The sequence below is a fragment of the Myotis lucifugus genome, unplaced genomic scaffold, assembly GCF_000147115.1.
Source record: "Myotis lucifugus unplaced genomic scaffold, Myoluc2.0 scaffold_39, whole genome shotgun sequence".
Lineage (NCBI taxonomy): Eukaryota > Metazoa > Chordata > Mammalia > Chiroptera > Vespertilionidae > Myotis > Myotis lucifugus.
The window spans coordinates 167031-194372 of NW_005871087.1; the positions used below are offsets into that span (position 1 = coordinate 167031).

At 35.5% G+C, this 27342-nt stretch overlaps 1 protein-coding gene across 4 annotated transcripts in view; it reads right to left on the bottom strand.

Annotated features, from left to right (window-relative positions):
• PDCD6IP (programmed cell death 6 interacting protein) overlaps positions 1 to 27342 on the bottom strand; it is a 45986-nt gene that overhangs the window by 11241 nt on the left and 7403 nt on the right. For 3 of the 4 annotated variants that reach the window (XM_014454785.2, XM_023752933.1, XM_006087540.3), the window contains exons 2-13: positions 26403 to 26457; positions 25137 to 25206; positions 20817 to 20944; positions 18568 to 18721; positions 17387 to 17487; positions 14998 to 15129; positions 12104 to 12326; positions 10983 to 11106; positions 7331 to 7508; positions 5099 to 5210; positions 3998 to 4167; positions 50 to 298 (exon numbers count right to left, since the gene is read on the bottom strand). In XM_014454785.2, the coding sequence (XP_014310271.1) occupies positions 50 to 298; positions 3998 to 4167; positions 5099 to 5210; positions 7331 to 7508; positions 10983 to 11106; positions 12104 to 12326; positions 14998 to 15129; positions 17387 to 17487; positions 18568 to 18721; positions 20817 to 20944; positions 25137 to 25206; positions 26403 to 26457 (1696 nt within the window). The remainder of the gene's footprint in view (positions 1 to 49; positions 299 to 3997; positions 4168 to 5098; positions 5211 to 7330; positions 7509 to 10982; positions 11107 to 12103; positions 12327 to 14997; positions 15130 to 17386; positions 17488 to 18567; positions 18722 to 20816; positions 20945 to 25136; positions 25207 to 26402; positions 26458 to 27342) is intronic. The other variant, XM_006087539.3, reaches the window with a different exon arrangement.

The window sequence follows — 27342 nt, forward strand, 5'->3', positions numbered from 1 at the left end:
CCTTTAATTTTTTTAAAACATAAATTTTATGAACGTATATGAAGTACACCTGAATATTCTTAAGAAGTCCTTCCTGCTTCTTTAGAGATTCTTGGACTTTAGTTGTAAGACCTCCATAGATTCGATCCAGCTCAGTAACAGAAAGAGCTTCTTCATTTATCACACCATCTTGAGCCAAAGCAGTCAAAAATCTGCTTGTCATGTCAAAATTCATTGATTTCAGGTCATTCTCTAGACCCTCTCTTTCCTTCTTTACTTCATCAAGATTTGCCAATAAGGATTTTAATACATTTACAACCTTAAAAGAAAAAAAAAAAAGAAAAAGAAATCTTAGTTTAATTGCAAAAGAAACCAGAAGCCTGGGTTATGGGCTCAATCCACCAGTGTGGGGCGTGCAGGAGGTAGCCGAACAATGAGTCTCTCTCGTCATTAACGTTTCTATCTCTCTTTCCCTCTCCTTTCCTCTCCAAAATCAATAAAAATATATGGGGAAAAAAGAGAAAGAAAATGAGGGTGTAGGCAGTAGAAAGAAATGACTCCTGAGGTCCAAGAAGCATCAAATCATAGACACACTAAAGGAAGGAGAGAATGTGTCATACCTGGACACATTCTGTCAAGTCTGTTTAAGAGATCTAGTGGAATCAGATGTTAGACAATGTGGATAAAAATCTTACTTCCAAATGACTCCCATGACATATTGTTAAATGGAGAAAAAAGGTGCAGAAGTGTTTGTGTGTGTGTGTGTGTGTGTGTGTGTGTGTGTGTGTGTATGATGCTGCATTTTGAGAAAGAGAGGAGAAATCTGAATATAAAGATATACATACACATAATATATTATGTGCATATGTATGCATATGTATTTTCTGCAAAAAGAAAAGCACTAAGGACAAACCAGAAACTAGTGAATATGATAACTCATAGAAAGTGGATGGGAACAAGGTGGAAAAAAAAGGACTGAGATTTCTCTTTTGAATCATAAACACTTTTTCACATTCAAAATTAAAATTAAATCAAAATTTGAATACAGAAACAAATGAATGAACTGTCCATCTAAGTAAAACATTAATTCCATAGAAAAATATTTCAACTCTTACTCCCTTAGTGGATATAATAAACTTAATTACTGTGTAACTAAGGTCAGTTTACTGCCTGGAAAACTCAATTTTCTCACCTGCAAAACGAGAATAATAATAGTACCTATCTCAGGACTGTTGTGAAGACTGAACTAATCTACATAAAGTAAGTGCACAAGATAATTTCTAACAAAGGGTAAGTGTTCAATTGTGTAAGAAATTACTATTAACTGGTAGTTAGGTTTTATGGTTTAACTCTATACTTTGGGCACATTACTGACTAAAGAAGCTTAGGCATGCACATTCAGACAGGGATAGAGGAAAAGATTAAGAATTAAAGCATCCTTTATTTTGTTGAAGTATAACTATTTATGTAATTATGTGACACAGTTTGTTTGGGGAGGGAGTAATAGAATACACATTTTAAAGGTTGCAACTATTATCTGTTGGTGCATTTAAACCGAGAATGGAACCTGAACCATGACTCTGAAGCGTTTACCCTATAAAGTCTGTTTAGCTAGTAGAAAAATAAGAGATGTCATTTTACTCTCTCTGTAAGTTATGTCCAACAAAAACTAGAAAAAGGAATATGCAGAACTGATTTTAAAAATAGCCTCAGGTGAGAGTCAGGAACACTCTAATAGTATTATTTTGAAACAGACTCCATGTCCTTATATAGTATAGAAACTAAAGTCTCATCAAATAGTGGACCAAAACTGTGGCAAAATACCCCCAAGTTAGCTAGAAGTATTGTCAGAGGACAGGCATGATTCACATGGATACAACTTCCTCTTTAGAGGGCAATCATCCCTTTGTCCAGCGTATCCACATTGTATATGCTACCTGACTGCTGTCATTTAGTAGCAGGCTGCTGTGGTATTACTGCCTTTGTTCAAATAACTTCTTTTACTTAATAGTGACCTCAAAGCCAAGAGGAATGATGCTGGCAATTTGGATATACCAAAAGAAGCCAAAAAGTGCTCCTTTTAAGTGAAAAGTACATTAAGATATCTTAAGAGAGATCACATTCACATAACTTTTATTACAATATATTATTATAATTGTTTTCCTTTATTATTGTTGTTAATGTATTACTGTACTTAATTTATAAATTAAACTTTATCACTGGTATAGATGTAGAGGGGAAAACATAGCATATATATTTTCAGGCCTCATTATCCCCCTTGGATAAGGAGGACTATTGTAATTCGTATTCTTTGTTCCATTAGGTCCCCTGACCCCCTTTAGAGATCCAGGTTCTATACACATTCAACTATGCAGTCTTCTCTTTACTTTGGGGGCTGGTTTCCACTGAACCTCTAGTAGCTCCTCTGACCACAACTACTCACTCAATCCTTGGATCCAATATGGGTTCACTTTTTCTGCCTTTTTACTCTGTTCTCATAATGTGCCAACTTCTTAAGAAGTCTCTAAAGAGAGGAGCTCCAGCCCTAGCCAGTTTTCCTGAGCGGTTAGAGCGTTGTCCTGTGGACTGAAGGGTCGCAGGTTCAATTCTGGTCAAGGGCACCAACCTCAGTTGCAGGCTCGATCCCCAGCCCCAGTTGGGATGCGTGCAGGAGGCAACCAATCAATGTGTCTCTCTCACATCACTTTTTCTTTCTCCCTGTCTCTCCCCCTTCCTTCCACTCTCTCTCAAAATCAATGGGGGAAAATCCTCAGATGAGGATTAACAACAACAAAGAGAGAGAGAAGCTCCAAAATGCTGGAATTTAAGTACTGTGTCATCTAAATCCCCACAGCATATTTCTGTGACTACGACACTTAAGTTTCTACCCCGGATTGCACCCTGTATTACTGCATCCTTGTGTATGTCTAATCTTTAACTATAAATGGAGGGTAAAGGCTTTGTTTGATTCATTTGTTAATTTTTCAAAGCACCTAGCACAGTGCCTTACATAGATTAGATATCTAATAAGTCTTGGTTGAGTAAAAACATGAAATGCTTCTGTGGAAAGACAAATAAGGAACAACACTGATAACTTTTAAGATCTATGGTCTCAGAAATTCATCTTTTTCAAGTTTTCAGTAGTATTAGTTGCACTTTGGCTTATTTTTCTGTGTAATTCAGGGCCTCTATCTTATCCTACATTACCTCATAAGACATCATACTTGCACTTTCTCCTCTTTTGGGACTTTCTGAGTCCAATGCCCCATAATTAATTTTGCCCATAATGCCCCAGTATTAATTTTCTCCTTCCTGTCACCAACAGAAAGGCCATAATGATGTTACCCATTTATTAACATGTCAGTTTTCCTTTCAGAGGTAGGCCCAGTGGAATATGGTGGAAGGGTGGAACGCAGTACAGAATAATGTATGCAGCAAGGAACCTGTGGTCAGAGAGTATCTAGCCAAACCCAGTCCTTCCACTTCGGGAAATTTTCTCCCTTTTATAAAACCTTAATTAAATACGAACATATGGAGTATCTAGAATAGAGTACCCAGCTCACAGGAAGCATCAATAAATGAGAATTATTATTACAGGATTGTAATATTACTATAATTACCTATTACTCAGTGTACATATCATGCTACTTTAAATATAACAGCCACAATTAACATCTGCATTTTTAGAAAGATGCCAATAAGAAAGAAATCAGCAATTTGTTGTTTATAATAGCTTGAACATGGTTTTCATAAACAGATGACCAGCCACATCAAAATGCTTCTTCTTGCCCTAACTGGTTTGGCTCAGGGGATAGAGCATCGGCCTGAGGACTGAAGGGTCCCAGGTTTGATTCCGGTCAAGGGCATGTACCTTGGTTGTGGGCACATCCCCAGTAGGGGTTGTGCAGGAGGCAGCTGATCGATGTTTCTCTCATCGGTGTTTCTAACTCTCTATCCCTCTCCCTTCCTCTCTGTAAAAAATCAATAAAAATATTTTTTTTTAAATGCTTCTTCTTACCTCGCTGCCCTGCATGGTCTTTGCTGGGTTAGCAGAAGGGATGGCAGCATTCAGCTCAGGCTCTGGCTTACACAAAAGAGCAATGGAGTCACGGTGCGACAGATACCGTTCTTTCACTTTCCCATCCGCTTGCAAAGCTTTATCCAAAACTGCTCTGAAGTTGGCCCCCTCTGTGGGAAAAAGAATGTTATCATAATGATTTCAATAGTAATGTTTATGGGTTGGTTGTACTTATAGTTCTGTTCTCCTTCTACAGGCCCCAATTCTTTGTACTTAAATTTCAGCATTTTGGAGCTTCTCTCTTAGGATTATTACTTTTTCGCCCTTTTACAGGCGCTGATTCACTCAATAATAAAAACTCAGTTCCTGTCAAGTGTTAGCATTTTTGTTTTTGAAAAACCAACTATAAAGCAAAAGCACAGTTATACCTTAAAACACATTTGTGATCACTGTCCACCAAATAAAAAGCTATTTGACTAATCTTTTCCCACAACTCATGAATATAGAAAGAAATCATTCATCCCCAAAATTGTTACAACTTATTCAAAAAATATTCTCTTTCAAAGGATCACTGCTTCAACTTGACTTACATAATAGCAGATATATTTTTAGAGAAATCTCAATAGCAGTAATTCATTTTACAGAGATAAATAAAACAATTCTCTAGCTACCATGAAGACATCCTTTATCTTAACAAAAAGTTTTCAAAATAACTAAAGTTTTCAAAATAATAACTTGGCTTCAAATTAACTGTTAAAAATCACCTTTTACCATCCAGGATTCAAGTAAAGTGAAATTATAAAATAATACATATAATATGATCTCATTTATGTTAATAAAATATGCACATGGCTGGAATAGAAAAGCTTATAGGAACATTTTAATTTTCATTTTATACCCTTATCAAGAATCTGAACTTCTTATAATGAATATGGATTATCTGTTATATTTTTTATCACTGAACTGAAGAAAAACACCTGGGCTATAATAGCAACAATTGCAGTAAAAACAGGCTTACAAATGAACCTAATTTAATCAAGCAAAAATGTGGATCCAAATTGAGACTTTATTAATTTGAAGGTCATTTATGCACATTTTTACCTGCTCTTAAAGGCTTATAGAGTTCGTTGGATGCTGTCCTTTGCCAGCGTTCCTTGAATTTTGCTCTTAAATCATTGTCAGTTGCTTCTTCTTCATCCAACAATCTTAATGACTTTTAAAAAGAAAGCAAAGCAACAATGGATGTCATTTCTGGTGTAAAAAGTTAAATATTTTTAAATGATCATACTCCAAGTACATGAAAATTAGTGAAATGGGACTACTCTTACATTACTGGTTAGAATATAAATTGGCACAACAATCTTTGTTGCAGAAATTCATGTTACAATGTATTTAATTAAAAAATCTTGTAAAAGGGCTAGGTGAGCCATTACTTTACTCAGTAAAATTAAAAAGGAAGAAGAATAAGTAAGAGTTTATGTACATCCATATACCAAGACTACTTTAAACAAAGACTGTTTTTAAGATAAAAATAAATAGAAAGTTTTTGGACCTTAGAAGCCATAAAGTTAACAGTTAAGCCATAACCGTTGTTATGGCATAAACAAAACAAAGAGAAAATTGATTACCTATAGGAAATAAGATTTAGACTTCTATGCCAATACCACACACTGAATAGTAACATGTAAAAAATGCCTTTTTAATGCATAACTGAGAAGACAAGATAGAAACATAAGAAAATACTAATTTACCAGTGGAAACAAGTGTTAGAGCCAATGGTATCTGCTAATCCCTGACAGCTTAGAGCAGAGGTCTGCAAACTCTTCTGTCAAACACTACAGTATTTTAGGCTTTGGGGGCCACAGTCTCTGTCCCATATTCTTTTTTCCTTTTTTTGCAACCTTCTTAAAATGGTAAAGATCATCCCTCATCAGTGAACCATACAAAACATACCACAAGCCAGAATTAGCCACTATCCTTAGTTTGCCAATTACGTAGTTGACTACTGGCTTAGAGTGTGAATTTAACAGAACACGAGTAGACACAAGAAACATCAGTAAAGACCCAGCATGGCTCAGTGGTTGAGCATCAACTTATGAACCAGGAGGTCAGGGTCCAATTCCCAGTCAGAGCATATGCCCAAGGTGTCAGCTTGATCCCCAGTCTGGAGCATGCAGGAGACAGCTGGTCAATCTCTCTCATCAGTGATACTTCTCTCTCTCTCCCTCTTCCTTTCCTTGTTCAATATGTTATATCATATCACTTATATTATCATCACCATAGTAATGTAATAGTAATAGTAGAAATAGCTATAATTTAGTAAGCACATATATACTGTGTGTCCCTAGGCTAGGCATTTCACTGTTTTAGTTTAGTTCATCTTTTAAATAAGCCTAGGAAGTCAATATTCTCATCCCCAAGGTTCACACCATCATAAATACTTAAGTAGTTTGGCCCTGCCCCAAAGAACTTGGAAATGATGAAAATACAGTATCCCCTGAAAGTTAACTGAAAAATCAGAACATCAGGGATGAAAGCATTGATAACAAAAGTCATGTAAGAGAGATGTGACTCCTAAACTAGCAAAAGCCAATATAACCAGCTTGAATATAATTATACCTGAAGAAAGAAATATATCAATTAGAGTAAAGAGTTAAAGGCACAATAAAGGGAGAATAACATTAGCAAACTGTTGTCTTTAGCCAAAAAACTTTAGTGCTCCATTCCTATCGATAAAAGCCTTCTCTACTGGAAAATGGATACAGTGGACTTATAAAACATTTAATGGCCTAACTTCCTTTGTTTGACTCCATGTTCACTAAGAAACCCAATCTATATATATAAAAGGCTAATATGCAAAGTGTCCCCGCGGGAGTTCAACCGGGAGACCAGGAGTTCTATTGCTCGCTATGACGTGCGCTGACCACCAGGGGATGGCGCAGAATGAAGGGAGGCCCTAGCCGGCAGCCAGGCCTAGGAACCCTACCCATGCATGAATTTCATGCACCGGGCCTCTAGTCTTTAATATTAAAAAATCATTAATTATGAAGACTTTGAACAATTTATGTGACAGTAACTTCTCATACTAATATTACACAATGGTCATATGTTTCATTAATGTCCATTTACATACCCTTACAGACATGAATCAACCTATTCTCACTCAATTGAAATTCTTTTTGAGGCTGAAGGTCAAGCTCTGGCCCACATTAAATTCACCACGATGATGAGTACCTCCCTGTGAAACCATACAGGAGAAAGCCTCCAGTACTAATCCTTGCTGGACACCAAGGAATCAAACTATTTATTTGAAAGGCAAATCTCAAAACATACCTCATCTAGGATTTCTCTATTTCTTTGTAGTAGTTCAGGTAGCTCTTTGATCAACTGATCTACAGTCTGGATGCCTCCCTGTTCAATCACAGACGTGGACTTTGTCAATATAGACTGAGGTACAGTATCTCCAGATACATCTTCAATTGCTGCTGGAAGATTAAGAGATGCTAACACCCTGAAAAAATGAAATACTATGTTACATAGAGGTCTAAATCACCTTAAAACATTAATCTCCTATATCCAAGTCAACAGCAATGGAGTTACCATACCAAAAGTAGATAAGCCTTATCAACAGAAAAATAAAGGAAAAGGAAAAAAATAGGTGATTGAGAAAATTAAAACAAAATCATTAAATTATTTAAATTCACAGAAATTAAAAGCCAAAAAGAAAGAAATATACATTAAAATATACTAAATACCTTTGCCTAACAGTTCTAACTTAGCTTCTTTCAGTCTAAGTAATTATAAGTCAAAAAGTCTATCTTAAAAACTATAATCTTTTTATTATACTTCTGATTGTTATACTGTCACTGACAAATCAGAATACATAAGTTATAATTTCATTATCACCTATGTAAAGAGAACATAGTTGATCTAAGTATTAATTATAGAATCTTCATCTGTTCTCAGTTTGTAGCACAGTAACAATTACTCTGTTATTTCATTTATATAATAAAGGGAATGTTAAACTTATGTTTAAAAGAAAAATGAGGTCAAAATCTATACACTCATCAAAATTAAAAACATGAAAAAGCAAACCAAACTAGGAGAAAATATTCTCAATTACATACATCTGACAAAGGACTTGCCTCTAAAATATGTAGAGTTCATCAAAGATTAGTAAGAAGAAAGAAACTCAGTCTTAAAAATTAGCAAAAGATGTCAATGGACACTTCACGAAAGATATATGAATGGCTAATAAACACATAAAAAGTTACTCAACATCTTTATTAATCAGGAGAATGCAAATTAAATCACAAGATACTGGTACACAAACTAACATTAAAAATATTCTATTAAAAAAAAAAAGACTGACAATACCAAGTGCTGATGAGGATACAGAGCAACTACATTTCTCAAACAGTGCAGGTGGGAATATAAACTGGAACAACCACTTTGGAAAACAATCGATCCATTTCATATGAAGTTAAACATACACTAACCATACAACTAATCTACTGTAATCCAAGTTATTCACCCAAGAGAAATAAAAGATGTCAACACAAAGATCTGTACATGAATGTTCACCGCATCAACAATCTGAAATGTTCATCAACAGGTGAAAAAATAAACAGACTGACCTTTGACCATAAAATGAAATACTGTTCAGAAATAAAAAGGATCAAAGTGATAACCACAACATATATGAATCTCAAAAACATTATGCTAAGTGCAAGACACCCAACACACATTTTGAGTATATACTATAGGTCAATGATGGTGAACCTTTTGAGCTCGGCATGTCAGCATTTTGAAAAACCCTAACTTAACTCTGGTGCCGTGTCACATATAGAAATTTTTTGATATTTGCAACCATACTAAAACAAAAATTTATATTTTTGATATTCATTTTATATATTTAAATGCCATTTAACAAAGAAAAATCAACCAAAAAAATGAGTTCACGTGTCACCTCTGACACGTGTGTCATAGGTTCGCCATCACTGCTATAAGTGCTTATCTATACCGTAGGTATTACATACATAACAATATTGTGCTATACTATCCTATCTAATAAAAGACAAAAAGGGTAATTAACCGTACCTCCGCTACACTTCCCATTGGTTAATCAGGGCGATATGCAAATTAACTGCCAACAAAGATGGCGGCCGGCAGCCATGCAGCCGAAGAGAACATGAGGCTTGCTTGCTCCAGTGATGGAGGAAGCCAAGGTTCCCCACCTGCCGCGGCCCGGCTCTGAGCCCGAAAGCAACAATGTTTCAATTATAGAAGCTAAACAAACCCCAGATACCTGCTTTCAGCAGGCCAGCCACAGCCTCAGAGCTGGGAGCACCAGTGACGGCAACAATGTTTCAATTATAGAAGGTAAATAAATCCCAGAATTAAAATAAGAAAAGAAAAAAAGGAGAGGCTGGGAGCTTCAGTCGCTGGCCAGCCTGAAAACGGCCCTCAGCCCCTCACCCAGACTGGCCAGGCACCCCAGTGGGGACCCCCACCCTGAAGGGGGTGTGACCAGCCTGAAAACAGCCATCAGCCCCTCACCCAGGCTGGCCAGGCACCCAAGCGGGACCCCCACCCTGATCCGGGACACCCTTCAAGGCAAACCAGCCGGTCCCCACCCGTGCACCAGGCCTCTATCCTATATAGTAAAAGGGTAATATGCAAACTGACCCTAACAGCAGAAAGACTGGGAATGACTGGTCACTATGACACACACTGACCACCAGGGGGCAGACGCTCAATGCAGGAGCTGCCCCCTGGTGGTCAGTGCACTCCCACATGGGGGAGCTCTGCTCAGCCACAAGCCAGGCTGACGGCTGCCAGTACAGCGGTGGTGGTGGGAGCCTCTCCTGCCTCCTCAGCAGCACTAAGGATGTCCGACTGCAGCTTAGGTCTGCTCCCCGCTGGCAAGTGGACATCCCGAGGGCTCCCGGGCTGCCAGAGGGATGTCTGATTGCCATCTTAGGCCCAATCCCCGGGGGAGCAGGTCTAAGCCAGCAGGTGGTCATCCCCCGAGGGGTCCCAGACTGCTAGAGGGCACAGGCCGGGCTGAGGGGACCCCCGCCCCCGAGTGCACAAATTTTTGTGCACCAGGCCTCTAGTGTACTATAATATACATACTCCACATGTTATAATGATTACATTTACATCAAATTGTATAAAAAGAAAAATTATAGTGACAGGAAGCACTAGAGAGACAGTGGCTGGGGGTGAGGGGAAGAGAAACTGAAGGGAAAGAAAGAGGCATGAGGGTGCATTTTAGGGTGACAGAAATGTTCTCTGTCTTGATCGTGGTGGTTACAAGAGTATTCACATTTATCCATAGAAATGACCTATACATTTAAAATGGATGTACTTTACTGAAGGAAAATTATACTTAAGATTTTTCTAAAACCAATGAATCTACCAGAAACAAAACAGATTCAGAATACTGAATATACCATGTATCTTAACTTAAAAAGTTCATTTCTGCCTGACCGGTTTGGCTCAGTGGATAGAGCGTCAGCCTGCGGACTGAAAGGTCCCGGGTTCAATTCTGGTCAAGGGCATGTGCCTTGGTTGCAGGCACATCCCCAGTGGGAGGTGTGCAGGAGGCAGCTGATCGATGTTTCTAACTCTCTATCTCTCTCCCTTCCTCTCTGTAAAAAATCAATAAAATATATTTTTAAAAAAAGTTAATTTCTACTTCTCATTTCCCTCAAATAAATACAAATTAGCGGTCAAACATTTTCACTTTGTTTCAGTAATTAAATTTCTTCCAACTGTATTTGGTAGGGCTTAATAAATATAGTGTCCCCAAGAAATGTGTGTTTATGTGTGTTATGTGCTTATTTGCTATTTCACTTATCTTTGACATTCAGTTCCAAGGTCAGAAAGTAAAATGTTCATAAATATTTAGTTAAAGAACAATCAAACAGAAAACATTAGAACTTTACATATAAATTTATGAAAGATAAGCTCTACCTACCCATTTGCCAAATTGGTGGCTTCTCTCATTTGAGCAATTGATCTGTTAACTAAGTCAGCTTTCCTCTGGTTATAGGCAGCCAAAGCCTGCTGCACTGACACAGGAACCATCTTCTCAAACAGATCTACAATTAAAAATGGAAATGTCAACAAAATTTTGAGACAAAACTCAAATTATATAGTGACTGTTCATATTTCCTTTCCAATACTGATATAAAAAGTCTACAAATACTTAAAGGTAAAACTAAATCACTACTGAAAGTACAATGATGGACAATGACAATGAAAGCTTTTTCTCTGAACTTAAATCTCTTACCTTTTAGATGTGTCTGTCATTGAATTTAAGAAATCTTTGGTGAAGAAGAGCTAATCATAAAAAACACTTCACTTGTTTTGGGCTACTGTGCCATGGTTCAATTTCCACTCTACCACTTTCTAACTATGCAACCTTGGACAAGTAAATTACTTAATCACTGTGCATCCTCATCAGTCATGTGGGGATAATAATAGTAACTAGCTCATGGGGTTGTTGTGAAAAATAAATGAGCTAATATTTGTAAAGTGCTTAAAAGAGTCCCTTGGCACATGGTAAACACTTTGTGTTTGTTAAATAAAAATAAGTAAAATAATCAGCCTTTCCCAACAACTTAGAATATTAATTATCCTTAGGATCTCAGCTACAGACTACCAAACATTGCATATACCTACAATACCCAAGCATATTGTAACGTATTTATCTGATACAATCATGGCTCCAGAATTTGATAGGTTTGAAGTTATATTTATGAATGTTTATTTTTAATGACAGAATCTTCAATAATATAACAAATGTTAACAAAATGACAACTGCTTATTTAAAGTTTTTTTATCATTACTCAAATACAGTTTCAAGTTTTCTGACTGTTGTATACTTTACATATCCTTTATTGACATCTTTTCCATTTAAAAATTTCACTGTAGATATAATAATTTTTATTCTCATATTCATTTTGAACAATATGAATGCAAAATATATTCAGAGCATACAATAGCAACTTTGTGATTTTGGGCTACTAAAAAAAAAACAGATTAAACTGGAGAAAAGATGAGTAAGATTAAACTACAACTGAATACTTGACATACCAGTGAATTTCTGGCTAATGGGTACATTGACTGGGGTAGATTTCACAAGTGTGGCTTTGCCAATAGGGTCTAGATCTTTAAGGTCTGGAACTCGATCGTGATATATGAAGTCATTATCCTTCTTTGCTGCAGTAAGGGCACGGTTGATTTTGTCTGAAAAATCCTTCACGTTGACATATTCATCATAGCGAGATGCCACTGTTTTAATCAATTCTGCTGCATGCTAAAAGGAAAATGTTAAAAAATAATAATAATGTTTCTTTTTCTCAACAAAGCATTGGTTTCTTTTTTAAATAAAATATAAAAAAAAACCTAATTTGAGATTTTGCATTTTCAGCAATGTGGTCAACAGATTAACCTAGAAATTCTCTCATCACAAATTACCCCAAAATTTAATAATAATACATAGCAGACATCCCTTTAAACACGTGTGAATTACCAAGAAAATAAAGGAAACCCATGGGCCAGTAAGTATAAACTGGCATTGAGGAAGACTGGATGTCCAATGTTTCAATAACCCAAAGGACTATCAATTAAAATGATTTAAAAACCCTCATGGAAACCTGAGACAGGGTCTTGAAACTACAAAAAGACAGAGAACTGAGCAACATCCCCTTCACTACCTCACATGAAGGCAGGAACTTCAAAGGACTACACCCACAATGAAAGAGTGAATCAGAAAAATATTATCCAGCAACATATTAAATCAACAAAGAAACAAGATGTCTCAGCATCAATATAAAATTTGCTTTAAAAGAAGGTTTGCGCCCTGGCCAGTGTTGGGTGTGGTCCAATGCACCAAGAGGTTGCTGGTTCAATTCCTGGGCAGGGCACATGCCCGGGTTTCGCGCTCCATCCCCTATAGGGGGTGTGCAGGAAGCAGCCGATCTATGTTGTGCTCTCACATCAATGTTTTTTTTTTCTCTCTCTCTCTCTCTCCCTCCCTCCCTACCTCCCTCCCTCTCCCTTCCTCTCTCTCCAAAAACCAATAAAAATATTTTTTAAAAAACGGTTTGCCATTAGAATTCATAAGATGAGCATATGCCTCATATAAACCAAGAGTCCACATTTTCTTACTTAGATGGTATTAGAAATAGTAACATCAGATAAAATAGGCAATAAAGTCAAAAGCATTATTCAATAATTCAATACATAATGTTTATTTAACATTCGCCAATTTGCCAGAAAGATATAATACTTCTTAAATTTTGCATTTAATAGTTTCTACCTATATAAATTGAGAAGTTGATACATCTACCAGTAATCAGAATGGAAGATTTTAACACCTCTGTCTCTGTGATGAATGGACCAAGTAAATAAAATTTTTAAGATTAGAATTTTATTCACCAGACATGGAAAACCCTGAACTCCACTATTAGAGAATACATAATATTCTCAGGCATTTAGAGAATATCTATATGAAGTGATCACATCAGGAGACAAAGCAAATCTAAAACACCAAAATTACAGAAATACAAAAATGGTTTTAATATTAGAAAATCTACTTATCTAATTCTTCAACCTTAATAGATTTGTTTTTAAAAAATCAAATTATCTCCACTGATATTAAAAAGCATTTGATAAAATTCAATATTCGTTCTTGATTTTTTAAAAATTTTTACTCGTATAACAGAAATAAATACCCAGTTCCTTTACTTTTAAAGATTTTTTTATTGACTTTAGAGAGAGAAAAAGAGAAACATCAATTGGCTACCTCCTGCACTGGGGATCCAAGCCAAAACCCAGTCATGTGCCTTGACGGGAATCAAGCAGGCAATCTCTGGGTGTTTATGTTCTATGTTAACTTTTGACCTATGAATAATAAAGCTATAAAACTAAAGCTACAAAGCCTTATGTGTCTATAATTGAAAAAAGTTCTCACTTTTCACTGTGAGGCTAAAGTAGTTTCCTTTCTCCAGAGTGGATTTTTTAAACTGCATTAAAATTTCAAAAGGAGCTCTTCTGTGACTGGTTTACAGAGACTAAATAACAGCCTGCTTGAATCTAATAGTCCCAGAATTCCCAGAAAATAAACTGAACTTCTAATACTTTAAATATGCTAGCCTAAAAAAATCTCTCCCACAGAAACCCCTTTCATATAAGAATCTAAGTTATTGTGATCAAAGTGAATTCCTAGACAAATGAGATATGTTAATCTGGGTTTTGTAAAAAAGTATGCTTTTCTCTGATTATGTCACTGTGGGGTATAATACCAGTATACATTTTATTTTTTATAAGCCTGGGTTTCTTTTTTCATGAAAAGACTAATTTGTATGAACTTCCTAAATGATACTCACATAGTACTTTCTAATATCTAGGCCATATTAAAATTTCCTTAACAGTTATCTTCCTACCCTCTGTTTACCAATACTCAAAAATACAAACAACTAATAAACAGCACTTATTCCTGCTGAAAAGTTGCCCCAGATGCCACAGCAAGTTTCTGACAACCCCAATGCCTACCATATAGATACAACTGCATAGAAAGTACTCTGCTGTTTACAGATGTACTTATATTACCACTGTCCTTCTTAAGCTAAACTTATATGCTCCAATTTAGACCAAGGCTAGGCACTCTGCAATCCTTTCTGGAGTCTGGTAATTAATTTAGAATATTTTATATTAAAATAAATATGGGTAAATAAAAAAGAACAACTTAAATTTTGCATGAAATTTTTGGGGGGTTATTTTTTGTTGTCGTTGTTTTGTTTTTGCATGAATTTAAATAAAATATGAGATTTCAAAAAGCATGCAGCAGGTAAAGCCTATAAAAGCACTTGTCTCCATTGATGGGGCAATGAGTAGGAATGGTTTTCATGAGCAAACTTGGGAATCTCATTAAGAAAGAAAAATGGAGATCCAAGTTATTTAATATTTATTTCTAAGAGACTCACCTGTAACCTTGCAATCTCTTCCCCAAATTTCTTTTGCTGTTTTGCCAGGATAGACTGATGGTACTCAGCATTGGCCTGCATGATACAGTGCTTGGCAGCCAGGACAGGGAACACCTCCTGGAAATAAAAATACTGACCAGGGAAGAGTCCAACCACACAAACCACCACAGACAACATGGGATGCAGGAAGAAAAAGGAAAAGGAGACAGAAATTAGAATTACCCCATTAATCGTTTAGAGAAAGGTTAGTCATTAGGTGTAAACAGAGAAGACCACATGATTTTGCATGGGTTGAATTCAATCATTTCAATTTTTTTCTTCCAATTAGAATGAAGGGGTGTTTTTATTTTCTTTTAAGTGAAGCCAATTAAAATTTTTACAATTCTCTTTAATTGAGCCATGAAGTCAACATTTTGTTTACAAAGAAGAAAGGAAAGCATGCATTAGAAAGAGAAGTAGAATGGACAGCCAGAGGAATAGCAAGCACAAGGCTTTAGAAGCTTTCTTATGAGCCCTTTTCCAGCCCTTAGAGTCAACTAAAACCATTACTCACATACACTAATGAAATTGCTCTATAGCTGACTGTTTCATCATGTTTAAGAGACAAAAGACAGGACAAGTAAGTTCCCACTTATACTCATATCCTAAGACTTTTTAATAAAGATGATTTTTAGCTACATAAAAATTTAGTATCGTATAACTAACATTTCAGTATCATATACTCAAAAACACATAGCCAACAGACAAATGAACTAAGTTAATAACTAATATGATTTAGTGTTATTCTGCCCTAATCTGTCTTAAAAAAACTACATTCAAAATTAATTGTAAAAGACCCAAAAACATGAACCAGGGAAGCTGTCGTATGGGTACCGGCTCTTCTAAAATGTCAAATCCTAGCCTGCAACCTTATTGCTTTTAGGCAGTACATGTCATTTAAGATCCAATAAATATACTAGACAATCACTATGCAGACAATAAATCAACCAATCAATCGATAAATAAGACATTCAAAAACTGAATTACTACCTATGTCCTTTCCTGTCTCCCAATGAATAATATCCTAGCTTCCTGGATCATTATTTGTAGAAATTTCAGTTTTACAATTAAAATATGAAATATCTTAAGAGCTTTATTAGTTAAAAAGGCAAAAATAAAGGACACCTAAATCTCAAACTGCACTCATGCCAGTTCTCAAGGTAAGGCTGGAGCAACTTGGTACTTAAACAGGAGAGCTTCGAGGAATACCAGGAATGCTGCAAAGTCGTTTCCAAGTCTTTGTAGGTGACATTCTTCTCTCCATGACAAGACTGAACTAATGGCCCAACAGGATGTAACGGTACACTGTGCAGCTGAACATGAGGTCTTTCCAATGAAAAAGAGGTGAGACGGGATCCCAAGTCTTTTTTTCAGAGTAATATTATTAATACCCAAGAGTCCTGGGCAACTTTCAACTGATATCTTGGTGTATTTTAAATTTCCAGGAATCTTCACATTGTACATTTTCTGACTAAATTAACAATGTTCTATTGATGAAACTTACATGCTTTTTTTTTTTACTCCACCGCAAAACTATCTGCAACTTCGTAATTTTTAAAAATTCCTGAATGATCTATTAATCAATAAACTTCGCTACGAGATCATGTGACAAATACCATGTGCTATCACACAGATGAAACGAATTCCTTGAACATTTCTGAAAGAGTAACTGAATCATACCATGTTTCACTCAATCTCAGTTTCCCTTTCTAACCATTCTAAATTTACTTGTTAGTCTAATAGTCTGCTTTGTCCTTCCAAATGATCATCACGACTCGTCATTTCAAATGCCATTTCAGAAAAATTTACATTAAAATAATACTTCCTGCAATAAATATGTGGTTTAAAGATGGTTGTTTTCCTTAGCTGTTCAACAGCAGCCCAATTTTTCTATTCCTGTTGACAAAACTTAATTCTAATAAAAGTATTGGCTGAATTTGTTTCCTTTTCCTTTTTCTTTATGTCTTTAAGAAAACAGGACAATAATTAAAAGTGTGAACAATCAACATGCTCAAGTATTCATGCTTGTTCTACCAAATCACCAATGAATCAGAAGTACACAATACCCTTATTTGATAAAATTATTGAGACAGATATTTAAAAATTTCCAGGAAGAGATTTAGCTTGGAAAAACAAGTTAAGTGAAGAGCAGAGGCAAAGGAATCCCCTCAATATGAAATAAATTTTCATGCATCTTAAATAAAAAAATATTTCTACAAATACATTCTTTAAATGCCTCTCCTAAAATTTCAAATCTTTATAAAATGTAATTTTCAACTTGCTTCTTGTACACAGTATCCAAATATTTCTACATGCAAACAGCCAAGTGTATATAAAAATGATAACTGACCTTAGGGAGAGTGTCTTTATACTGACACTGCTTGAAAGCATCACCAAAATAATCTGCAGCCTGATTCGCCAATTTGGCTATAATGGCATCTTTCATTTTATCTGGAATAAAATATGAAATTGACCATTATAATTAAAATAAAGTAATCTGATATATCATGATTGTACATGTCTTTAAAAATCCTTACTGATGAAATCAATTCATCTGCATGAAATTTAATTACTCCTCGGGCAAATACAAAGAGTCAGAAAAGAATTTAGTGGTTGCCAGGAGCTAGGGGAAAGAGGGAATAGAGTGTGACTGCCAGTGGGTATGAGGTTTCTTTTGGGGATAATGATAATGTCTTAAAATAAGACTGGTTATGGTCACAAAACTCTGACTATACTAAAAACCAATGAAGTATGTATTTTAAAAGGATGGATTTTACTGTATAGGAATTCTATGTCATATGGATTCCACATGACTGCACCCTTAGTTTTAATTTCTCTGTACTTACATATTCAGCCCATATTCCAATCTGTTATACTAAATTACATGCCTTATAAGAATCTTATTCCCTCATTCAGAGCTAGGGATTCTGCTAGGCTCAATCTTGTCAATTAGATCTCGATGAAATGAGATCTCCTTACTTCACTAATGAATCTAAAATTAGCATGACTGCCCCTCCATCCTTACCCCACAGCCAGACCAGACCACCAGCCATTATCCCACAATGTACCTTATTCTCTTTAAAGACATTATCTCTCTTTACCTGAGCCACTTAATTTCTTATTATCTCCCCAACACTCAACTATAAGCTTCCTGAAATAAGGAATCTTGCTTGTCTTCTAACTCTATTTACCTAGAGCTTGGAGCAGGGACTAGAACACAGAAAGTACTCAATAATTATTTGCTAAATGAATACATGTTTGACATATTACAAACCTATATAAACATTATTTCAGAGTTCAATGTTTTAAGACAATAGCTAACTATCCATTTTATGAAATATTGCAAATATAACTTACATTCTTAAATGTGCATTATACCACCTTAAGTTCAGAAAAGGAAAGCTGAAAATTTTCAATAACGCATGTTTCAAGTTCATGCTCTACACTGAACATGTTATATTTTAATCATCTTCTAATTTTAAAAAACTATCACTTATTTTCACATGCAACAAAATGACAAATTGGAATTACCTCTTGTGGCCTTTAAAAAAAAGACTTCTTGGGCCTGTGCCAGCATAATAAGACTGAGGGTCCCAACAGTATCTGGAGATATGTCCACAGTAGGTTCCCGATTTAAGGCAGATAAAACCGTCTCTTTAATATGTAAAAAGGCACCACTAGCAAACTAGAGGGGAGTAAAAAAGAATTTCTTTAAAAATGTATAGCAACTCAGCAAGACTTAATTTTCTACTGTTAGACACAAAATTATTCCAAATGTTAACTCAGTTGAATAGTTACTTAAATTTTATATTGTGCAAAATAGCTCTAAAACATCTGACCTATAGACAATAAGGGTATTTTTTCTAAAATACTATAGAGTAACAAGAAATTTAACAAAGATAAAAAGTTAATTGTAACAAAGAAAGTATATTAACAGGACAAATTGAGTAAACTTATTTTTAGATATACTTCCCTCAAAACTAGTATGAGAATAAAGGCAGGGATAAAATATTAAAATGTTTTTAGTACTGAATGCACTTGGTTTGGTCCCAAACAAATTCATCTCTCAAACAATTAAACATATATGCTTAAGGAAGCCTCAAACACTACAGATACCTACTCCTCTGAGGAACAGCATTACCACCCAATGCTAATGATTTCTATTTGACTCTCAGAGCCCTTGGTGAAACATTAACCATCAGATTTGTCTTCCCAATTATATTTTTCTAACATTAACACTAAAATCACTTTGCTTTCATTAAATAAATGATACTAGTAAAAAGAAAGAAGTCAGTCTGGGATTAAAAGGTGTTGTGGGTTACACAGATAAGCTATGCCGAAATAACAAAAAGTTAACTGTTTCATGTGAAAATGATGCTTTCTGCAGTCATGAAGTATCATAAAACCAGAGTATCTGCAGAGAGTGATCAGCTGACCCTGCTTAGTAAACTAACAGAATCACAGACTAGAACAGCAAAGAAACCAGTCTCTCATTCACAGATACGGAACTGGAGGCCTACAGCAGTTAAAGAAGTTAGACAGGACATGCAGCTCTTGGTGGCAAACAGCCTAGACAAGAGTGTAGGTCTTGTAATACCATTACTTATCTTTCCATCACTAGGTGTCCTGCTGTGAATCACAGAGGTGACTCACAGAATGGAATGTGTCCTCACTAATTCAGAATGCCCTCCCTCTAAGGTCTCACATGCCAGTTAACAATTACAACTAGTAGAAAATTAAATAAATATTTACTTCATTATTGCATTTTAAAACATTTGCCATTTATAGCCTCAAAAAGAAAAGGTATATATGCATCATACTTATCATCTGATTGTATGGTAAGCAACAATATGGAGTATATTATTTGCTTAAAGTATGTTTTCCTCTCACTTTTCTAAAACAGCATTCCTCACCTCTCCCCTAAACTTCACCAATGGGAAAAATCAGGCTCCACCTCTGAGACAATCAAATTCCAGAGCCATGGGAGACTCTGGAGGGACCACTTGGAATTCCATTAAACTTGGTTGGAATCAGGACACCTGAAACCCCAATGCACCACTTTATTAACGCTTCTGCCCTTAGTCTTCCTGTTTGTAAAATGAGAATGACATTATATAACATGCTTCACATGGTTTACCTGAGAGTCAAATAATGTATATGAAAAAACTCAGAAAATTTTAAGGTAACATAAAACATGAAAACAAAATTATAGATATTACCACTTAACAATAATCACTTATTGTTCTTTAAATTGAAACAAAAAATGGAAGCTGAATAAATAATAAAGAATTGCCACAAAAATCATATGCCTTATTAGTAAATATAGCATAACATTACATATCTGACCACATTTAAATATGACCTCTCCACAAGTGTCAAAGTTAAACTTTTCTTGCTAAGAGGTCTTAAGTTTTGTGACTTGTGTGAAGCTTTACAAGTGTCTCACTGTAAAAAAAAAAAAAATTAAAATAAAATAATGCACAAAATCTTTAAATGAGGTTATTTCATACATTTTATAATTTGAACCTAATTTATTGAGCCGTTACGTGCCAGGCACTGTGCTAGGTGCTGGGTATACAATGGTGAGGAAAATGAGAGCTGGTTTATAGTACGTAATTTATCTAAGAACCTCAAAAATATAAATCAATTCATTACAAAATATACTACTTTTCAAGAAAATATGTGTGTGTAAAGAAATATCTGTAAACCTAAATGCAAATTATTTTCAGTTTAATCCAACTTAGTGTTGATCATTATGTAGTAACTACTGTTCTGCATACCTGGTAATGCTTAGCAGCGATTTTCAATCCTTCATCATTATCCAGGTTCTGTTCTGCTGCAATTTGGCTAGCTAAGGCTGCACAATTGAACAACACACAGCTCTTTTCATATCCTAAGCTTGCAAGAGCTGTAAAAAATTGAGAAGGAAAATTTATCAGATTATTTTTTCTGAAGAAAATTAATGTTTCAAAGAGAAATAATATAACCTCTATCCCATTGCCTCTCACAAAAACAAGTTGCCAGCCCTGTTTTCTCACCCATCATAGGCTCCCAAATTGATAGCTGCCCTGCCAGGCATTTATTTTCATAACAATATTCCCATCATCTAAAATTTAACAGATCAATATATTATTCTTTCCTTCCCTTTAAGTCCACACTGTTATTAGTCAGGTTCAAAATGAAAAGTCATTTTCACATCATTTCTCACTTAAATTCAAATACATTATTTCTATTTTTCCATCACTTCTCTAAAAAGTATACCTTCCCACCACATTTAAACCAATTCCTCACTACTACAAACCTAAGCAATGCCAGAACCAGAACCTCCTAGCTGGCCTTCCATGCCTCATTCCGTTATGCCAATACGTCTCTCAGAAGACTAACAAATTATTTGCTTAAAATACAACTTTGATCAAGAATCTACACGCCTCACATCCATTTAGAAAGCTAACATTAAAAAAAAATAGGCAGGCTGGCGTGGATCAGTGGTTGTGGGACAACCTATGAACCAGGAAGTCATGGTTCAATTCCCAGTCAGGGCACATGCCCGGGTTGAGGGCTCCATTCCCAGTGGGGGGCGTGCAGGAGGCAGCCAATCAATGATTCTCTCTCACCACTGATGTTTCTATCTCTCTCTCCCTCTCCCTTCCTCTCTGAAATAAATAAAAATAAAATATTAAAATTAAAACTAAAAAAAGATTGAGAGCTTAGAAAAATCTCCAGAATATGATAAAAGCACAGAAATTGTATGGTGGTGGAGCAACTTCAAAACACACATGCATATACACAAACAGGGCAATACAGGAAAGCCATGGCTAAATATAAAGCAACTGGTCCCACTACAAAACAAAAAGTCAATGAACCTCAGGATGAATGGAATATATTCCAAGCAACAGATATGGGTAATCTTTTATATACAAGATATATGTATATATCTCAGTCTATTATATTTTCCATAAACATTATCATCCCAAGCTGTAGTCTATCTTTTGACATTTCTTATGTATAAAATACTTTTTGAAAACTTTTTTTTCTTATAATTAAATCTTATCTTTTTTCCTTTATGATCTCTCCTATCAGACCTAAACACAAATCAGGTGTTTTGTGTGTGTTTTTTAAAGAAATATTCAATTCTCCTTTCTTCAAATAGCTCTTTTTCTTAATATTCAACTCCTCCCCGTTTTACCTGTGCTCTTCTTTTATATATATAAAAGAGAGAGAGCCAAAACCGGTTTGGCTCAGTGGATAGAGCGTCGGCCTGCGGACTGAAGGGTCCCGGGTTCGATTCCGGTCAGGGGCATGTACCTTGGTTGTGGGCACATCCCCAGTGGGGGTTGTGCAGGAGGCAGCTGATCGATGTTTCTCTCTCATCGATGTTTCTCTCTCATCGATGTTTCTGACTCTCTCTCTCTCTCCCTTCCTCTCTGTAAAGAATCAATAAAATATATTTTTAAAAAAAAGAGAGAGAGAATCATTGATCAGCTGTCTCCTGCACGCCCCCTATTGGGGATTGAGCCCACAACCCCGGCATGTGCCTTGACTGGGAATCTAACCGTGACCTCCTGGTTCAGAGGTCGACGCTTAACCACTGAGCCATGCCGGCCGAGCTGTGTTCTCTTCACACAAAGCCTTTCAAAATGAAAATAGCTTGATTATATAGTTTTTTTAAAACTTAAAATAGTTTTAAAAAACTACAAAAGAAAATAAAAATCACCAAATATGTTACACCTCCGAGTTACCCACTGTTAATAAAAATGCAGCAGCTCTGCCCTGTAATAGGCCGTTTATTCAATATTCCATGTAGATAGCTTTAAATGTCAAATATATATTTACATTATCATTCTTAGAATATAAAATTACACAATATTCTAATGAATGAGTAGCCCATGCTTTATTTAATCAAGACATTACTAAAGGACATTTAATTCCAATATTTACTACTAGAAATACCTTGATGAACTACTTCCTGCTTTACTTAAGCTTTTTTTTTTTTTTTGCCTCCCGCTTCTTCCAGGAACTTGGTTCATCATTTAACCTATCTTACTTAATTATCATTTAGTTCTCTTACCATCTGCTCCTTATTCTCAACCTACTAATTTGCTTGTCGCAATATCACTAAAAATCCTTTTCTTGACCTTGCCTCTCTCTCAGCATAATGCTCCCTTTACTCCCAAATCTTTACCCCAAGTTTTCTGAAATAAACAACCCATAGTTGCTGTTTCCATTTCATTACTTCTGGTCCAGCTCGCAACCTGATGCAATCTGGCTCCTGAGTCATGCCCCTCGTGAAACTTCTTTCGTTGCCAAATCCAGTGACTTCTCCAACCTTACATGACTTGACCCCTACTATAATGACTGTCAATAATGTTCCAACCTGGAAGAACATCAAAGTCACCTGGAGATATTTTCAGAGATACTGATTCCAGTTCCTCACCCTGAAATGTCTTCCTATCATACCTTGCATTCTGTAACTTTACCTTTAAAGATATACTGTATCTTTAATATTTCCCCCAGGTAATTCTAATGTGCAACCAGGTTCAGGAGCCACTGGACTACATGGTCGCTGAAATTCTTCTGGCATTCAGGTCAATGTCTCTATTCTTCCATTTCCCCTGAGATCTGAAAGCTTTTTCTCAGCCTCATTCTCAGGAATCTCTTCCACTATTTCCCCTGAATGTTGTATTCTCTAGCTCTGGTTTTCACACTTTTCCAAATCTATACTCTACCAGAGGGGATAAATTTATTATCATTTAGTGATAACTGTTTCCAAATCTACCTCTTTTGAGCTTTAAATCCATTATTTCAAATGCCAAAGAAAAGTTTCTACCCAGACATAACACAGAAAACTCAAACTCAACCTAATGAAAGGAATGTCAACAGATCAAACCAAGTTATAAATCTTAATTAGCATCCACCCTTAATTCCTACTCTTCCCTCTAACTGATAGTAGATCCAGTCAGTTTCACCTCTGAAATGTCTCTCAATCCCACCCCTTCTCTTCTGACCCACATGCACTTCTTGTCTAATTTCATCCATAATGACTCTCACAAGACTCCTAACTCGTCAGTTTCTCCCTAGTCTCTGGAGTTAGGCTTTCTGGATTCATATCTGGCTTCATTAAATCCCTGCCATATAACCTTAGAAAGTCATTTAATCTTTCTAAATCAGTTTGCTCAACTGTTAATAACAGTGCCTTTCCTCATTAGGCTCCTGGGGCATTCAGTGCCTGGATGGAATATGTACTCAATAAATGTTAGCTATTAATATGTAAGAAGAAAGAGTACAAAACTCATGAGTATACTATTTACAACTCTTCACAATCTACTTTCCAATGTCTTCTCCCTCCATAACCCTCAATTCAACCTATGGTTTCAAGCCTTAACAATATTTAGTATTATACTAACATGTATTGTATGTAATTTATAGTGATTAATACTGTTATGTAACAGTACATAGCATATATTCTATAATACATATGTAGTATATATAACATATATATATGGTTATATGTAATATTAATATTCATTGCAGCTCATATTTACTGAGCACTGTTCTACGGACTTTACATGAATTCACTCATTTAATCCACACCAGAACCATTGAGATAAAGAGTACTTCACAGTACTATTCCCTACTTCACACAGATGAGAAAATTAAGGCACAGAGAGGTTATATGCTGAGCTAGCAGTTAAAAAAGCCTCACTCTTCTGACCTTTGATTAAAATGTTCTACCTATAATGTTATTTTCTATCTGGAAAAACCAAATTCATCCTTCAAAGCCTAACTCAAACATTGCTTACTTTCAATAGGCAGAATTAACTTCCTCATCCATGCTCCCCTTTGTTCATAGGCTGCTCAACTTTCTCCCCAATCAGTCTGAATACAACTGTCTTATTCACTTTTATAACTAGGACAGTGCCTGGCAAGGCATAGGCTCTCTACAAAATTTTTTTAATTGCATTAAAAGTTGATGTTGAAAAGAAAAGAAAATGTAAAAATGTTTATTATTTAAAAAGAATCATTACAAGAACAATTTTAAAAACCTAAAACAAAGTGTTTAGACTAAGTTTCCCATCATTTAATATTAAAAAATTACATACCCAACTTTACAGACCCTCCAAAAAGTGAACCTTTATCAAAAGCATCCTTCCAGGTAAATGTCAAGCAGATCTTGATAAAGAGAAAACAGAAAATTATGTTACCTTCTTGAACCTCATTAAATATTAAGTCTCTTTCAGAGAAAAATTCATAATGAGGAAAAAGACAAAAGCTTCAACCTATCTAAAACATTATCTTCTCTAACCAACCAAGTCCTTTTCCTTTCTTGGCCATGAATTTTCTTTTTAAGGAAAATACTGGCACTAAGTTATTTCAGTTGGTCACTCTGCTTCAGTAATTGTACACATATTGTCTTCTCCAAAATACACGGTCTTATTCATCTTTGTAAACACACAATGGATTGAACAGAATAGGAACTTAATTGTCAAATAAGCCAAGAGAAGCACAGGCAATCAAGTAAGTACTACAGGTTTCCCAGAAGATAAAATAAAAACTATTCCATGGTGACAAAAGTAAGAGAATGTTTATCTTTGGTGGATGGCATAAGATCATTTACTTCTTGATTTGGGTAGTGGTTATACATGTATATTCACTTTATGAAGATTCAAGCTATCTACATATTTTCTTTCACTTTTCTGTATGCATGTTATACATGAATAAAGAGTTTACATCATAAATTTTTAAAAAACTGCATCTCACGCTTCTAAAATATTCTGCATACAATGATTTAAAAGAAGCTAGTCTCTTTTAAATTATGTGTTTCAACTTAACTTTTTAACTCTAGGTTAGAGTATTTTCAATATACACAAAACTAGAGAGAATAACATAACGAACCCCCAATATACCCATCACCAGTTTTTAGCCTTTTGTCTTTCTTGGTTCATCTACCACCCCTCCACCCCCGCCTTTTCCCTGTCCACCCACCTCCCACCCCAAATACACACATACTTTTTTCAAGTACATAAACTAAAACTAATACTTCCTGAATTATAGTTTCTCTCTTAATTCTGTAAAAGCCAAAGGGAAGAACACTATAGATTAATCAGTCAATAGTGGATATAAAATGCAGTTAAAATATATATACAGAAGTTACTGAGGAATGAAATGAATAGAATTCTAGGAAACATTCTTCAAAAAGACATAAATTTGTATCAGATGGGCCTAAGCTAATTTGTATTAAAAAGTTTCATAAAAACCTAAAGATAGTGAAAAGGCACCATTTATTTTAATAAAATGATACCATGAGTGGGAGGAAATGGGTGACTTGCCATTATCATATAACTTTACAAATTAAACAAATGACTTACCTGATTTTCAGAAAATGGGAACTTAGGTTCAATGGAACAAATCTGATCATAGTATCTAAAGCACAAAGCAAAAGTTAAAATTAGAGTTAAATATTATGCACATTTATGTAAATACAATTGGTTAAAGAGTATACTAACATTATTCACGCTTACCTTGAGTGGCCCACAAATTAATCAGCCATTTTGAAGTTTCTGAACATAATCTTTTAATGTGTAAACCAAGAGCTAAATGCATGCAATGAAAAAACTGTGAACAAAAACTCATCCTCCCTCCAAAGAAAAATACTTATTAACTATTATTGCCTATAGGCAAATATCTAAACAGAAAAACCAAAATATTTCTTAAAATACTATTTCTTATTAGGATAACTGGTTATATCCATTGAGCAAATTAATATCTCTGGTAAACTGCTCAGTAAGAACAGGTTTGCCAACTTTTAAATATGTTTTGGGGCCCTAGCTGGTTTGTCTCAGTGGATAGAGCATCAACTTATGGACTGAAGGGTCCCAGGTTCGATTCCAGTCAAGCGCACATGCCCAGGTTATGAGCTCAATCCCCAGGGTGAGGTGTGCAGGAGGCAGCCAATCAATGATTCTCTCTCCTCATTGATGTTTCTCTCTCTCTCTACCTCTCCCTTCCTCTCTGAAATCAATAAGAACATATTAAAAAAATATATACATTTTCCCCCCTCATCAGTATGACCTTTGAGCTAGCAAAAGGAATGAGGAGGTATCCAAAGCCAAGCGTTCTAACTGGCCTCTAATATTTCCTCCTTCCCTTATCATCTCCAACCCCTCACCCCTTCATGAGGGCTATCTTTCCAATGGTTATTTCTGAGGTCAAGTTTTTTGGAGGAAGGGCAACATGCCTGAGATCACGTTATTGGCTGGCACGGCCATAAGTTTGGCTACAAACAGGAAGAATTGAACAGTTAAGTAA